Source organism: Myxine glutinosa, chromosome 10 (assembly GCF_964187855.1).
Source record: "Myxine glutinosa chromosome 10, kmMyxGlut1.1, whole genome shotgun sequence".
NCBI lineage: Eukaryota > Metazoa > Chordata > Myxini > Myxiniformes > Myxinidae > Myxine > Myxine glutinosa.
Window position 1 is genome coordinate 12034689 of NC_136270.1, and position 14249 is coordinate 12048937.

Below are 14249 nucleotides of genomic sequence, written 5' to 3' on the forward strand. Positions count from 1 at the left end.
TGGTGTCAGACAAGGGGAAGTCTGACCATGTTGAGTGCCATTTTCCACGTGTAAGTATCCTTGAGGCCTGATGCTTGCTGGCTGGACGAGGGGCATGCAAAGGGCATTGTGCTTCACTGTCATGAAGCTCAACTCTCACCCATTCAATATTCCTAAATTTTGGAACATCATAAAAGTCGCTTTTGGTTTTTGGTAGAGCATGCAATTGTGGTACAGTAGTAGTAGTAGTATTAGTAGTTGTAGTAGTAGTGCTTTTGTTGGAAAGGTTACTGAGATTTGCGTTCAGAGCTCATGCAAGCTCAGGCAAACATATGTTCCCAGTTTAATGTCGCTCAATTCCTCATCTCTGCAAGTCCATGGTTTGAACTACAGTAGACAAGGTAGAGCATTTTGAAGAGAAAGCACTACCAAGACAGATAAGGAGAAGGTAAAAGAACGCCAAAGAACACCAAAAAAAAGAACGCCAAAGAACACCAAAAAAAAGAATGCCAAATAACACATTTATACAAATAAGAGCAAAGTATCTTGTGGGGAGACCGTACAAAGTGCATCATTTATAGTCCAGGTTTCCTTAAACTTTTGAACAGTGTTACTATATTCTGCCGCCTTGTACTCCGAAATAATGCGTGAGCGTATTAAGCCCTTCAGACAGACAGAACTGTGTTCCACCACATCTTTCTCAATTTTTGCCTTCCTGGTTTTATACATTGCCATTTTTGCACAGGCTAAAATTAAGTTAACAAGGAGATCTCGTGACTTGCTTAGTTTCTTTACCGGGTGCCCGATGATAAAAAGTGTTGGAGAGAAGTGAAGCCAGAAGCGCAAGAGAAGATTTTTCATCAGTAAGAACACTGGTTCAAGACGGTGGCATTGAAGGTATATGTGAAATATAGTTTCCCTTTCACCACAAAAGCAACAATCCTCTGAGAAGTTAGTGAAGTGCCGCATCATAGATCCAGAGCTCAGTGCCCCATGTAGCAACCTCCAACTTAAGTCTGCCATCATTCTTGGCGTTGGGTAGAGATAGAGTGAATCCCAACGTGGATGAACAGTCGAAGGAAGTGGAAGAATCTCACGCCAGGGAGTATCCAGTCGGGTTGCAAGAGCTATATAATGGAGCGAGTGGATCACTAGCAGGTATATATTTTTCCTTGATAGCCCACAGAACGACATTTCCACTGTGCCAGGGGTCTTACTCATATTGTTTGCAGGTATTGGCTGAGAGAGCTCGCAACATCGTGGTCGGATTTTAAAATCCATGGAGTTACCGATGGACATCTGTCCAGATCCAGCGCCCTCTTTGGGATTCTCTAGATATTCCAGACAATTGGGAGGCAAGGAGCTTTTGACCTCTTCAAGTATCCTGGAGGGGATCCTGATTGTCCTCAGGCCCATTTTCGCTGCGAGTTCCTTGGGTAAAAGCGTTCTCTTACCATCGTTCAGAAGGTCTCCCACTGTGGATATGCTACCAGCTAAGAGGCTCCTTCTTACTGAAAAGGAAGCCAGAGTTGGGCCCTGTAGAAGAGGGTTGAGAATGAGCGGTTCTTCTAACAGGTCCTTGCCTGGATAAAGAACTGTTCTTTGTACGTCGACTACATTCCAAGCCTTCAGCATTTCTTGATAAAAGAGAGGCAATGTAGCACTCGACAGGCTCTGAGATGTAATGATGAAAAGATTCCTTTTGTACCCAAGATTGAGCACTTTGCTGAAGAAGTATGATGCCAGTGAGCACCATTGCGGTGCAGGGTTCACATGTAGGTAACGTTGTATAGTCTTCAGCCTGGATGCGTGGTAGTGGCTTCGAAGGCAGGGAAAAGACTGTCCACCTTCTGAAAAAGGCAAGCTCAGAATGCCCAGGGAAACCCAGTGTTTACCATTCCAAAAGTAGTCCAGTAGCTTCCTCTGCATCTTAACCAGAAACTCCTCTGGAGTGCTTATGCAAGAGAGCCTGAATACTAACTTCGGAATTATAAACTGTTTAATAAGGAGTGTTTTTCCCCTCAGAGACGGGACTTTTAGTAGTCCACTCCAGTCTCTCAACTTTGCTTCGATCTTGTCCCCTAAAGTGGTCCAGTTAATGAGTGGTGAGGACCCATGGGAAGTGGATAAGTGCACCCCCAAATATTTGAGCTCATTGCGACTCCAGGTCAATTTCTGAAAAAGTGTTGGTAACTCCTTTACCTGCATTTGTCCAATTAGAAGCCCTGAGCTTTTCCTCCAATTGATTGTAGCAGACGATGCTGCTGAATAGACCTGCTGACAATCATAAACTATTTGCATATCCCTTGCATTACTGGCAAACACAAGAACATCATCTGCATATGCAGAAAGTTTGAGGTTGACCCTGTTGTGTGGCACCACAATGCCAGTTAGCCTTCTTCTCATCAAACAAAGGAAGGGTTCGATACATAGGGAATATAATTGGCCGGACAGGGGACATCCTTGTCTTATTCCTCTCTCAAATGGAAAGGGTGCGAGCAAGAAACCATTGACTTTGACTAGGCATTCTGCCGACATGTACAACGTCTGAATCATGCCTACAAATCTCCTCCCCAACCCAAATGTTAGCAAGGTTTCAAACAGATACTCATGGTTCATCTGGTCAAAGGCTTTCTCCTGATCCAAGGAAAGAAATCCGACTTGAGTCCGAGTCATGTCCGCATACTGTATCAGGTCTCTGACAAGGGATATGTTGTCATGTATTGTCCTGCCTGGAATGGCATAAGATTGGTCTGGGCTGACTAATTTTGTCAGGACTGGTCCGAGACGGAGTGACAACATTTTAGCCATGACCTTATAATCCACACACAGCAGAGACACAGGGCGGTAATTCTTCAAGTCTCTCAAGTCACCCTCCTTGGGAATCAAGACCAGCATCGCTCGACGCCAAGAAAGGGGCATTATACCTGTATCACATGCTTCCTGAGCTACGCTTAGGTAATCAGGTCCAACCAAGTCCCATACTTTTGTATAGAATTCACATGATAAGCCATCCATGCCAGGGGCTTTATCTCTTGATAGGCTGTGCAGGGCGGTTTTCAATTCTTCCAGAGATAATGGAGTCTCCAGCTGCTCCCGGTCTTCTACAGAGGCTTCAGGAAGACTACTCCACAAAGTGCCACCTGCACCTGCATCTGTGCTCTTACCCGAATACATCTGAGCGTAAAAGGCTCTAATTCGTTTTTGAACACCCTCAGAGCCATTGAGCAAGAGACCATCTTCTGCGAGAACACTCGCTATAGTCCTGAATTGACCTTTGCGTTTTTCCACCCCTTTGAGATAATTCAGGACATATTCATCCTCAGAAATAAACTGCAAACGAGAGCGCACATACGCCCCTCGTGCTTTCACACGGCTACATGCTTTAAGGGTGCTCTTTTTTTCTTGGTATGCCTGCAGTTCAGTAGAGGTAAGTGTGGCCAGGTGCTTCTCAAAGTGCAGCAGTTCCTCTTCCAGTCTTTTGATCCCTAACCCAAGTGTTTTGCTCGATCCATACGAGTATTCCTGACACAGCAATTTCAATCGTACCTTGCCTACATCCCACCAGAATCCAAGTGAGCAAAGATCTCCTTTTTTATTCCTCCAGGCTTGCCAAAAATTCAAAAAGATTGACAAAAAGGCTTCATCCTGACTTAAAGCATTGTTCAGGTGCCACAAGCCAGGGCCTCGCCTTGTTTCCGCCAGGGAAAACTTAATCCAGGCCAAGTTGTGATCTGTGAAATGGGCAATTTTTATGCCGGAGTCACTGACAATCTTACACCAATGGTGAGACACGTAAATTCTATCGAGCCGGGATTGTGATATATGACCACCTCTGATACTCATATACGTGAATGTTCTGTCTGTGGGGTGTTGTATGTGCCAAGTATCCCTCAAGTTTAACAGTGTTATGGTTTGTTGTAATATTCTTACAGAGGGATTATGCGGCTCCTGACCTATTCGATCAAGGGAGGGGTTTAGAGTGCAATTAAAGTCTCCTCCAAGAATTACACACTCTTCACCAGGCAAGGTGAGCATGAATCTCTGCAACCGGTTGAAGAAAATCCCCCTTGCAACTCCTACACAAGGTGCATAAATGTTGACGAAATTGACAACAAATTCTTCAAACTTTGCTTTTATATGTAGCAACCACCCCACACTGGCTTCCTTTACGACAAGTATTTCAGGTTTCCTCTTTGGTGAAAAGAGGGTAGCCACTCCACAAGATGTGTCCATTAGGTGACTGAAAAAGGCCAAGCCTTCCCATTGGTTTTCCCATTGGGATGCAGCCTCTGGGGTCATGTGGGTTTCCTGCAAAAAGGTTACTTCAAGTTTTTCCTTCACACAGAATGACAATACCTGGTGCACACGGAATGCATCCTTCCAGCCATTGACATTTAATGATCCTATTCGTAAGTTTGATGTCATTATTGTATTGAGAGTTTTGTTTCTGTGAAATTCATCCTCCTAAACGAATTTATATTCAGGCCCGTAACTCAACAACTTTGCTAGAAACTTCCTGACTCGGGCTTGTTCGGCCGAGCCTGAAGTCCTTGTTTTATGTCCCTCTCTCCTTAATACATACAAGGAATGCACTAGCAAGTCATAATCTTTCCACCGTTTCAGCGCATTTTCCACTTTCTTCCTGCTATGCAAGCTTTGTTCCAGGAACTCGAGTATCTCCTGGCTGGGAATGCAGGAATGGCGTCCTGCAGGTAGGTCTGTCTCTAAACCAGTCAGTGACCCTTGATAGTCTTCCCCATCACCAATACTTTCCTCATCATTGCTGTCTAGAGGTTCAAGATCCTTCTCCTTTGGTGTACTTGTACAATGTGTCAAGTCTTCTGCCATGTCGTCTCTCAAGGCTGACTTGGCATAATCTTCTGGCGCAGAGGAATGCTCCTTTGGCTCTGATGCGGCAGACGTTGCTTCACCTGTGGGAATGGATGCCTCCTCCTCAGTTGGTATAGGAGATCCAACCTTTTGGGGTGGTAAAATAGAGATGTGCTCAACTATTCCCCTTTCTGCGCCAACAGTGAGTGAAGTGACATCACCTGAGATGTCGGTCAGTGCCAGCAAATTTATTGATGCTTGTGTGTCTGGTTCCCTCTCTCTGTCTGTCCCACCGATGAATGCTACTTCAGAATCCTTTGAAACTTTGGTGTTAATCCTTCGGTTCAGAACTGCTCTTGTAGATGTTTCAATCCCTGGTTTATTTTGAAGCTTCGTTGCAGTTGTTATTATTGGATGCATTTTCTCAGGAGCCAACATCACAGTATCGTTTGGCCCTGTCAAGTCAGATACCTCTAGGTTGTTTGTCTTTACCGTGCTGGGTTTACTACCTGACGGTCTCCCTTCCTGTTCATTCTTCAAACTGTCTTTGGGTGGATCTGAGAGAGAAGACTCTCCATATCCTGTCGTTTGATGAATAGTTTCCTCTTCTTCTTCTTCTTCCATTTCTTCAGATTGGGTTACCACTCTTTTCTCCTTCAGAATACTAGGCTTTACAAATCCCTTTGACACATTACTTACCGTGTCATCCTCAATTGTACCAGGGTGTTCCGTGGTCCCATCCTCTGCGGGTTCTGATTTCCTCTTCTGTGCTCTCTTTGCCTTCCCTGCTCCCACTGCCTGCGATTGATTTATGGCAGCGGAAGAGTTGGGATGAGAAGCTGGTATAGAACTTTCTTGAGGGTCCACTGCCCTCGAGCACAAAGGAGCAGCCGCCTCTCTTAGGATACCTTCAGTGACGCTGGGATCCTCTCGAGGCTGATCTGGACGTTGAGGAGCTGCAACCTCTTTAATGATAGTGGGGCAGTTTGCTCTCCTGTGATCCTCCGCTTTGCATACAAAACAACGGGGTTCGTTTGTCATATGAAACACCCTGTAATTCTTTCCGTCAAAAGGAATAACAAACGACCCCTCGCAATCCGCATCCTTTCCCAATTCAATGGATACTTGTCTTTTAAAAGACCAGACATGTTGTAGGGAGGGCTCATGACAGCCCAAAGACACAGGCTTGATGGGTGATCTCAACACTCCCAGTCGTTCCAGGAAAGGCACCACGACATTGTCAGGCACGTAAGGAGGTATATTAGATATAATTATCCTTGTACCAAGACTTGAGAGCGGCTCGACTTGTACAAAGAGTCCTCCCACACTAAACCCTTTCTCAATGGCTTTGTTTGCTGCAGCCTCTGAGTTAAGAAAGAACACAGCTTGTCCATACATTTTCGAGGCTGCAACTATCGTTGCTGGATCAACCACACTAGCGAGTGCGTTTACATAGGCCTCTATTTGGGTGATTTGTCCCAACTCGCATTTCACCCCGTGCTTCCTTGTTAACGCCTTAAACGGGTGGGCAGGGCGGTTCCCACCTGCACCAGAGGTAGTAGCGGCCATTTTAGCCCATGTACCATCCAGAGGCATGATTACTATTAACGGTATATTTCCCGTCAAATGAAAATGAAAAAAAAAATCAATTAGCTCGTTCGCGAGCTTTTGCTTATTTCAGCACGACCGTACCGTTATGCTAAGGATTAACTCAAAAGGATAATCAAACGGGCGTTGAGCAAATAACTTATCGGCTTAATCGCCAAAACTATGCAAATTTAGCACAGAAAGTCAAGGGTCATTAAGCAAAAACAAGGAGGTCAAACAGTTTGTGATACGCCACAAATCGGGCGTGGCAAAACTAGTCCCACACGGGTGCGGCCGCACGCCGCGGCTATGCCCGAACACAAAGGGCTAATAACTCAAACGGGACGTCAAAGTAAACTAACAAAATGAACCAACTCGGTTCAAATAACCCAAATAAACCAAAAATACAAACGAAAACGTTAGAGGATGAGAAGGAAATGTCGAAAACAGCACGGCTCGAGGAGCAGCAAAATGGCATGGCGTGGCGTGGCGTAGTAGTAGTAGTAGTAGTATTAGTAGTAGTAGTAGTAGTAGTAGAAGAATACAGTAAGTCCTCACTTAACATCGTCCCGGTTAACATTATTCTGTTATAAAGTCGTCTTACCTCTGATTTAGTACCAAGCTAATGGATTTCCTTGTTTTAATAATGCCACAGTATAGACCATACTGTAGATACCGGTGTATAAACCCAAATCTCGCCTCAAATTATGACCCATTAATGTTTAGAGAACCATCTCGACCCGTGCCCGTTTCCCATTCCCTTATTGCATATATAATTAATCAGACGTAATCCATAACTTTGTGTGTATAATCCTCTGTGTTTTGTTTAGTTTTGTGCACTCGTCATGATTGTATCATAATGCTTATTAAAAGCTGATATATTTGATTATTTCATTTTTATTTTACACTGTATATTGATTCGATTTTATTACCAGCCAGGGACACCAGTAGCGATCTTTTTGGATTCAAATTCTACTTTTTGTGTCAATTTTTGTTGCTCCCGTTAACGTCATTGTCTGTGCATTGTTGTTCTTGGTCTTCCACGAACTTTGATTATGTACAAAAAAAATTCAAAAATCCAGTATTCTTTTATTATGCATCTCGTTTATTAATATTAATTTTTTATTTATAAAATAGTGCCACAAGTGCGTAAGATCACCGCCCATTTAGCGAATGTTAATGACACGGGTCCCTGCAGAGTGTTTCTATCTATGTCCGCACACTCCGGCTTCTTTATCTTCTTTCACTGGCAATGTATTTCACTCCCAAAAACGTCTGTTTACGGTTTGGAACTCCAACCCCTGCCCTGTACCTTCACCAGATTATCTACCGTTGGAAAGGTAATCATCGATTTACTTGGTTTAAAAAACCGTTGGCATAGTAACGTATTCCGTTTGAACGCATGTGAATATGAGTAGGGAACAGAGGGGAGACAGGAGAGCAAGAGGTGATTGGGGGAGGGAGAGTTGATTGCGGGAGGGAGAGGAAAGTGGGGGTGATGGAAAGGGATGGGGTGGGGGAGGGGATGGGTGAGGGAGAGGAGAGTGGGAGTGGGGGATGGGATAGGGAGGGAGAGGAGAGTGGGGGTGGGGGAGGGGATGGGGAGGGAGAGAAGAGTGGGGGTGGGGGAGGAGAGTGGGGGAGGGAGAGGAGAGTGAATGTGGGGGAGGGGATGGGGAGGGAGAGGAGAGTGGGGGCGGGGGAGGGGATGGAGAGGGAGAGGAGAGTGGGGGCAGAGGAGGCGGTGTGGGAGGGAGAGAAGAGTAGGGGTGGGGTAGTAGAGTGGGGGAAGGAGAGGAGAGTGGGGGTGGGGAAGGGGATGGGGGAGGGAGAGGTCATTGGGGGAGGGAGAGGAGAGTGGGGGAGGGAGACGAGAGCTTGGGTGGGGGAGGGGATGAGAGAGGGAGTGGGAGAGAGAGAACAGTGGGGGACAGAGGAGAGTGTGGTAGAGAGGGGAGGGATTAGGGGAGGAAGGGGATGGGGAGACACAGGAGTGGGGGAGAGAGATGGGAGTGGGGGAGAAAGGAGAGAGGGGAGGAAGGTCCTATTCTAGCTTTTCCCATCACTTGGGACAGGTACTCTTCCTATTATGCAATAGTTTGATTAAAATGATTTTAAACTTATAATCTACATGTAAATAATGTCATGTATGATGATAAAAAATTTCATTGGAACCTAACCTCCCATGTTTACATTAATTATTACTAGCGAGGTACCCGTGCTACGCACGGGTGGGAGGCCAGAAGCTAACAGACAATGCAGAAACGGCGAATGCTATAGCATGAAATCAATAAATTCCACATTCCTGTAGCACCTTCAGTCGCACGTCAGACATGGACAGCAAGTTCGTGAAGGACTTCCATGAAAAACGTACCCGCTCACAAACAAACAGGTACCTTTGTTCCATACCCAGTCAATGACGAATCTGCATATGGCGATCCGTGAATTTCACGTTTAGAAAGTAGAAACCGTCACGGAATTTCGTCATTCACTTGAACTCGATGTCCATTTTTTCATTCCAAACAGCATAACTCCAATCACAAATTAAATAGCATTAATATAAAAAATTAACTTTTAGCAACATTTGTGACATAAACAATTATTTAAATCCTGATGTGAAGTTCCATACAGTTGGGTGAATACAATTACTAATTCAAAATCGTAATTGTATTCACTCAATTCCAATCATCAATTGATACTTTAACAAAATACTGTTTTAAATGACAGTTGTGTTGGGATATTATCAAACCAGCTCATTGCCGTCATCTGTCCACTTCCGCATTCGCGGCAGGTTCATAATTCTCATCAAAATCTAAACAGTATTTGTAGAATTTCAATAAAAGCAACATCACTGTTCATATCGGTAAATATTATTCCATCATGTTTGGAAAAACTGGAAAATTGGAAAAACAATTTAGCCTATTTTACTCCAGGGGGTCCCAGGATTACCCACCCAAAATATCGTTGCGATCGGTTCCACCGTTTTTGCGGTACCTGGGAACGGACGGACGGACAGACAGACATTTGGTGAATTATAGTAAGACTAGCCGAAACCCGTGGAACATCCACGGAAGGGAGGATGTGGTGTCTGGATAGAGTGTACCATTATGGATGGCACATGGGATTTGCTTGTCCGAGTAAGAGTTAGGAAGAAAGATGAGAATGAAGAGTGCGTATATGAACAACGTATTTATTGCAATCTACTTAAATGACAACGCTACGATATACTTTTGAAAAATGAATGGCTTCGTAATAGGAATCGGCATAGCACCACTCTGGCCACACTGGCGCAGTGGTATGTGTCAATGGAAAGGAACAGCAGTAGAACCATAGACTTTTAAAAAATGAACGGATTAGTAAATCGACTGGAATTAGCCCCATACTGGCGCATTGGTAAGCGTCAATGTCAAGGCAGAGCAGTAGGAAGCGTACACCGCGATCGACGACACCGGCACAAATGCATGCTCAGGATTGTCCACTCTGTGGACGGCTTGCTGTCGCCTTCGACTGTCCAATCAGCGGACGGCTTGCTTCGCCTTCGCCCAGCAGACGCCAATAAGATGGCGTCGTATCGGCAGTTAATCGGATGCTTTTGGGCCCCAACGTCGGCTAATTCAGATTTTTCGAGTATGGCTGTACATGATAAACAAAGAGCGCGGTTTGTAGATCGTAAATCCATTATTGCCGTGGGCATCGGGTCACTGGGTGCGGCGTAAAAGGGATAACAAAGTCGAGTCCTTACGCTATTATTATATAGATTGTTAAGATAAAAATGAACAAGACTGAAATTAACTTTGTATCCACCCCGCCCCTCTTTCCCCCCTCCCTCCTCCTTCCTCCCAACAAAAATGGGATGTCGGGATTCCTCTAAATTTCTTCATTTAGTGTTATAAACAGCATTAGCGACTGTTTAAAAAAGCTAATCATGTGTGTGTTTGTGTGTGTGTTTGTGTGTGTGTGTGTGTGTGTGTGTGTGTGTGCGTGTGTGTATGTGTTTGTGTGTGTGTGGGTGTGTGTGTGTGTGTGTGTGTGTGTGTGTGTGTGTGTTTGTGTGTGTATATTGTTAATGTCTGGTATCCTTCTTGGGACTACAGTGCAGTAATTGGTCTTCATTTTGATTGTTGAATCTGCCTGAGAGTTTGTACTCATGTCATGAATCGATCTATATACAGTACCGTACTCATGTCTGTCCTGCAGATTATTTCCAATTCAACAACTCCTGCCCTACATACGTCAGCACAACCTCGGACCGCCACCACCACCACCACCACTTGTTTATGTAATTTTAAAGCAAAAGTGGATTTTTACCTTTGAATTGATTTGGATATTCACACTCATACTCACTTTTCCTCGTTTGTTTATAACTTTATCTTTTTGTGCACATCTCCACGCCATGTCAGTGTAGTTAAAAAGAGTTTTTTTCACTCTTTAGTAGACGGCTCTTCGAAAGCGGGTCTAAGTATAAGTTATTAAGTTACGTCAACAATAATTGTTTTTCGTGTTATTAATTTTGTCTGCAAAAGAAGACTTTATCAGGCGGATCTCGATCTCGAAACGCTGTTTGAAACGAACGCTTTATCGGTCAAACGCTTGAAACGCCACCTCTCCGTTGAATATCATATGGAATTGCTCTTACGCCCTCTCAATACTGGTAAATGCCTTCATGTATGAAATGGGTCGATACTCAAATCGTTCATGCAAGACATTTAATCGAAGATACACAGGTTTGCAATGCAGTGAATGGCAATGCAGTACAAAACAGTGACGTCACATGGTATCACAAAAGCTGACAGTGTAAAGTTTTCCATTTGCAAATGTTACACTGCTGGGAAAGGTCCCGCAACCTTTCAGTGTACCGAGTACCGAGTATTCAGCTGACAGTGTACCGAGTATCGCAACGTCACTCCATTTAACTTTATTAAAATGACGATAAAGACGTTTCCTTATTTATCCTAATTTAAAATGTTCAAGGGAATAAAAAGACCATTTGGTTCACACCACCCATGATCACACCACTCGACTGTCCAATCAGCGGACGGCTCGCTTCGCCTTCGCCCAGCAGACGCCAATACGATGGCGTCGTAAGATGGCGTCGTATCGGCAGTTAATCGGATGCTTTTGGGTCCCAACGTCGGCTAATTCAGATTTTTCGAGTATGGCTGTACATGATAAACAAAGAGTGCGGTTCGTAGATCGTAAATCCATTCGTGCCGTGGGCATCGGGTCACTGGGTGCGGCGTAAAAGGGATAACAAAGTCGAGTCCTTACGCTATTATTATAGTTATAGTAAGATGGGGGAATTCGATTCGCTTAAAGTCGTTTCTGTTCAAGTCACACTTTTCAAGAATGTAACTACAACGTTAAGCGAGGACTTACTGGACAATGAATTTTTAAAAATTATACTGAATTACCTCTCATAATAGTTCAAGCAAAAAAACTTTATCACAGTGTCGAAAATTCAGACAACAAAACAAAGCCACACCACGACCACACCATCAAACTGCATCTGTGTTCACAAAAAACGTTTGTGCTATCTCCTACAAATGCAATAGCAGCTCACTGTGTTTTGCAAAAAGGCAAAGTAAAACTCACTTGCTCCATGTGACACCAAGTTTATTTGGCTCGTACTGTGGGTAGTAATCTGGAATATAAAAACAAACTTTGTTGCTGTCTTACCGATCCAAGATGGAGCCAGAACGTGCACAGCACCAGCATCTGAACAGCTGGAGCAATTGGCAATTAAAACCCACGACCAAAAGCCTGACACTGATCATGAATAAACATTCTGAGAATAGTAAAAGCTTCCAGATTACAATGCGATTAATGTGGTCAGATTAAAATTATTCTCACCTGATTTGAAGTTGGGTAATGATGTTATTCCTGGCCAACTTTCTTCAGTCGGTGTTCCAAGAACCTAGTCATCCGGCACACAATTCACGGATTAACAGTCAACAATAAATAAATGCAATAACGAGCAAAATATGAGTTATGGAAGAAAAATGAAAAATATTAAAATCATGCGCAGGAGATCGAGGATTGACCTCCATGCCAGTGCCACAACTCAGATCAGTAACCATGGACCCATCCGAAACCGAACTCGTCTCAGAATTCCCATGTCATCACTGTCACAATTGGCTCATTAATTATCTTCCTGCAGGGGCAAATCTGCCTACATTACTTGGTGTGTTTGCCATGCATACATGCATGTTGCTGTTGACTTAATTTCCTTAGGGCAACTTGGGACGGGCACTAAAATGCTACCTATGAAAAGGTAACACTGCCCAATGGCCCTACACCCCTCAACCAAATATAAACCAGGTGAGCTAAAAATAACAAGCGTTACACCTAGGTCCCCCGTCGGTGAAATGATGTGAGTTGACAAAGTGGAAGACGCAAGGCGGCCATCTTGGATTTTGACGTGGCGACCCAATTTTCAATAGCGTTCGTCCTTATGCCTAGATACACCCACACACCAGATTAGAAGTTGCTACTTCGCTTATTTTTCAAGATATTCAGCTCACAAGGTTCAGACATACATGTCGGCGGCCATCTTGGATTTTGACGTGGGTTGCACCCACACACCAAATTAGAATTCGGTCCTTCGCTTACGCACGCACGCACGTACGCATGCATGCATGCACGCACGCCCGCACGAACGCACGCACGGACGGACACACGGACGGAGGGGAAAACCATAGTCCCCCTTTCGCTCCACGGTGCGATGGGGGACAAAAACATAGGGGCAATACCCCTGGCGCTCACCTGGTAGAATAAACAGTATATTACACTGACTAAGAGTATTTTAGACCAATTTCAATGGTTGCTACAAGACAGGGCAGCAGGTAGAAACATACTAACATAATCTTTTTAAATAAGACTTTAAACAAACAATGAACAAAGAAAAATATACCTATTTTGGGGAGCCCCTCCTCCTCCTCCCCCAACCCCATATACCTCCGAAGACCCGAATTTTTCTAATACCTTGAACAAACATTGGTACATCACGGGTGGTGAAGGTTGTGGTCAAGTTTCATCAAAATTGTGTGTGTAGATTCTGAGAAGAAAGCATATACCTATTTTGGGGGGGGGGGGGGCAACCCCCCATAGACTCCCAAAGGGGCAGATTTTTTTAATGCCACGAACAAACATTGGTACATCACGGGTGGTGAAGGTTGTGGTCAAGTTTATCAAAATTGTGTGTGTAGTTTCTGAGAAGAAAGCAAATACTTATTTTGGAGGGTAACCCCCTTGTAAATCCCTAAAGGGGCAGATTTTTTAAATGTCGTGAACAAACATTGGTACAGCACGGGTGCTGAAGGTTGTGGTAAAGTTTCCTCGAAATAGTGTGTGTAGTTTCAGAGGAAAAAGCAAATTCCTATTTTGGGCGGTCAAACCTGGATCCACTTTGACCCCGGTAAACCCCCTTAGACCCCGACTTTTTTAATGCCGTGAACAAACTTTAGTCACAACACAACAAATATAATTTGTGCCAAATTTGATCGCAATCCCATCAACGGTTTCGAAGAAGTTTCAAGTGTTTACGGACTGACGGACGGACAATGCGCCATCGCATAAGCTCCCCTGAACTTCGTTCCAGGTGAGCTAAAAATAAGGACAAAAAAAGATTTAAATTCAGAGAAAAACGAAGAAACAGAAATAAACAGAGAAACAAATGACTTGCACTAAGACAAACATTTCTCGAAAAAAACCAATAACATTCTTATGAACTGATGAATATTTACAACCATATAGATCAATGTAATAATGGTCATAGGAAAATGATATATCCTATGCTTTCATCCTTTTGAAAGATTTTCAATGTACAGTACAGTACCCTCCATCTTTCCAAA

General features: G+C 44.0%; 1 protein-coding gene across 2 annotated transcripts in view; it reads right to left on the reverse strand.

Moving 5' to 3' along the window:
- The window catches only part of CDK14 (cyclin dependent kinase 14), a 298871-nt gene that overhangs the window by 173858 nt on the left and 110764 nt on the right, over positions 1 to 14249 (reverse strand). For both annotated transcript variants that reach the window (XM_078785339.1, XM_078785338.1), the window contains exons 10-11: positions 12250 to 12313; positions 11992 to 12040 (exon numbers count right to left, since the gene is read on the reverse strand). In XM_078785339.1, coding sequence (XP_078641465.1) covers positions 11992 to 12040; positions 12250 to 12313 — 113 coding nt within the window. The remainder of the gene's footprint in view (positions 1 to 11991; positions 12041 to 12249; positions 12314 to 14249) is intronic.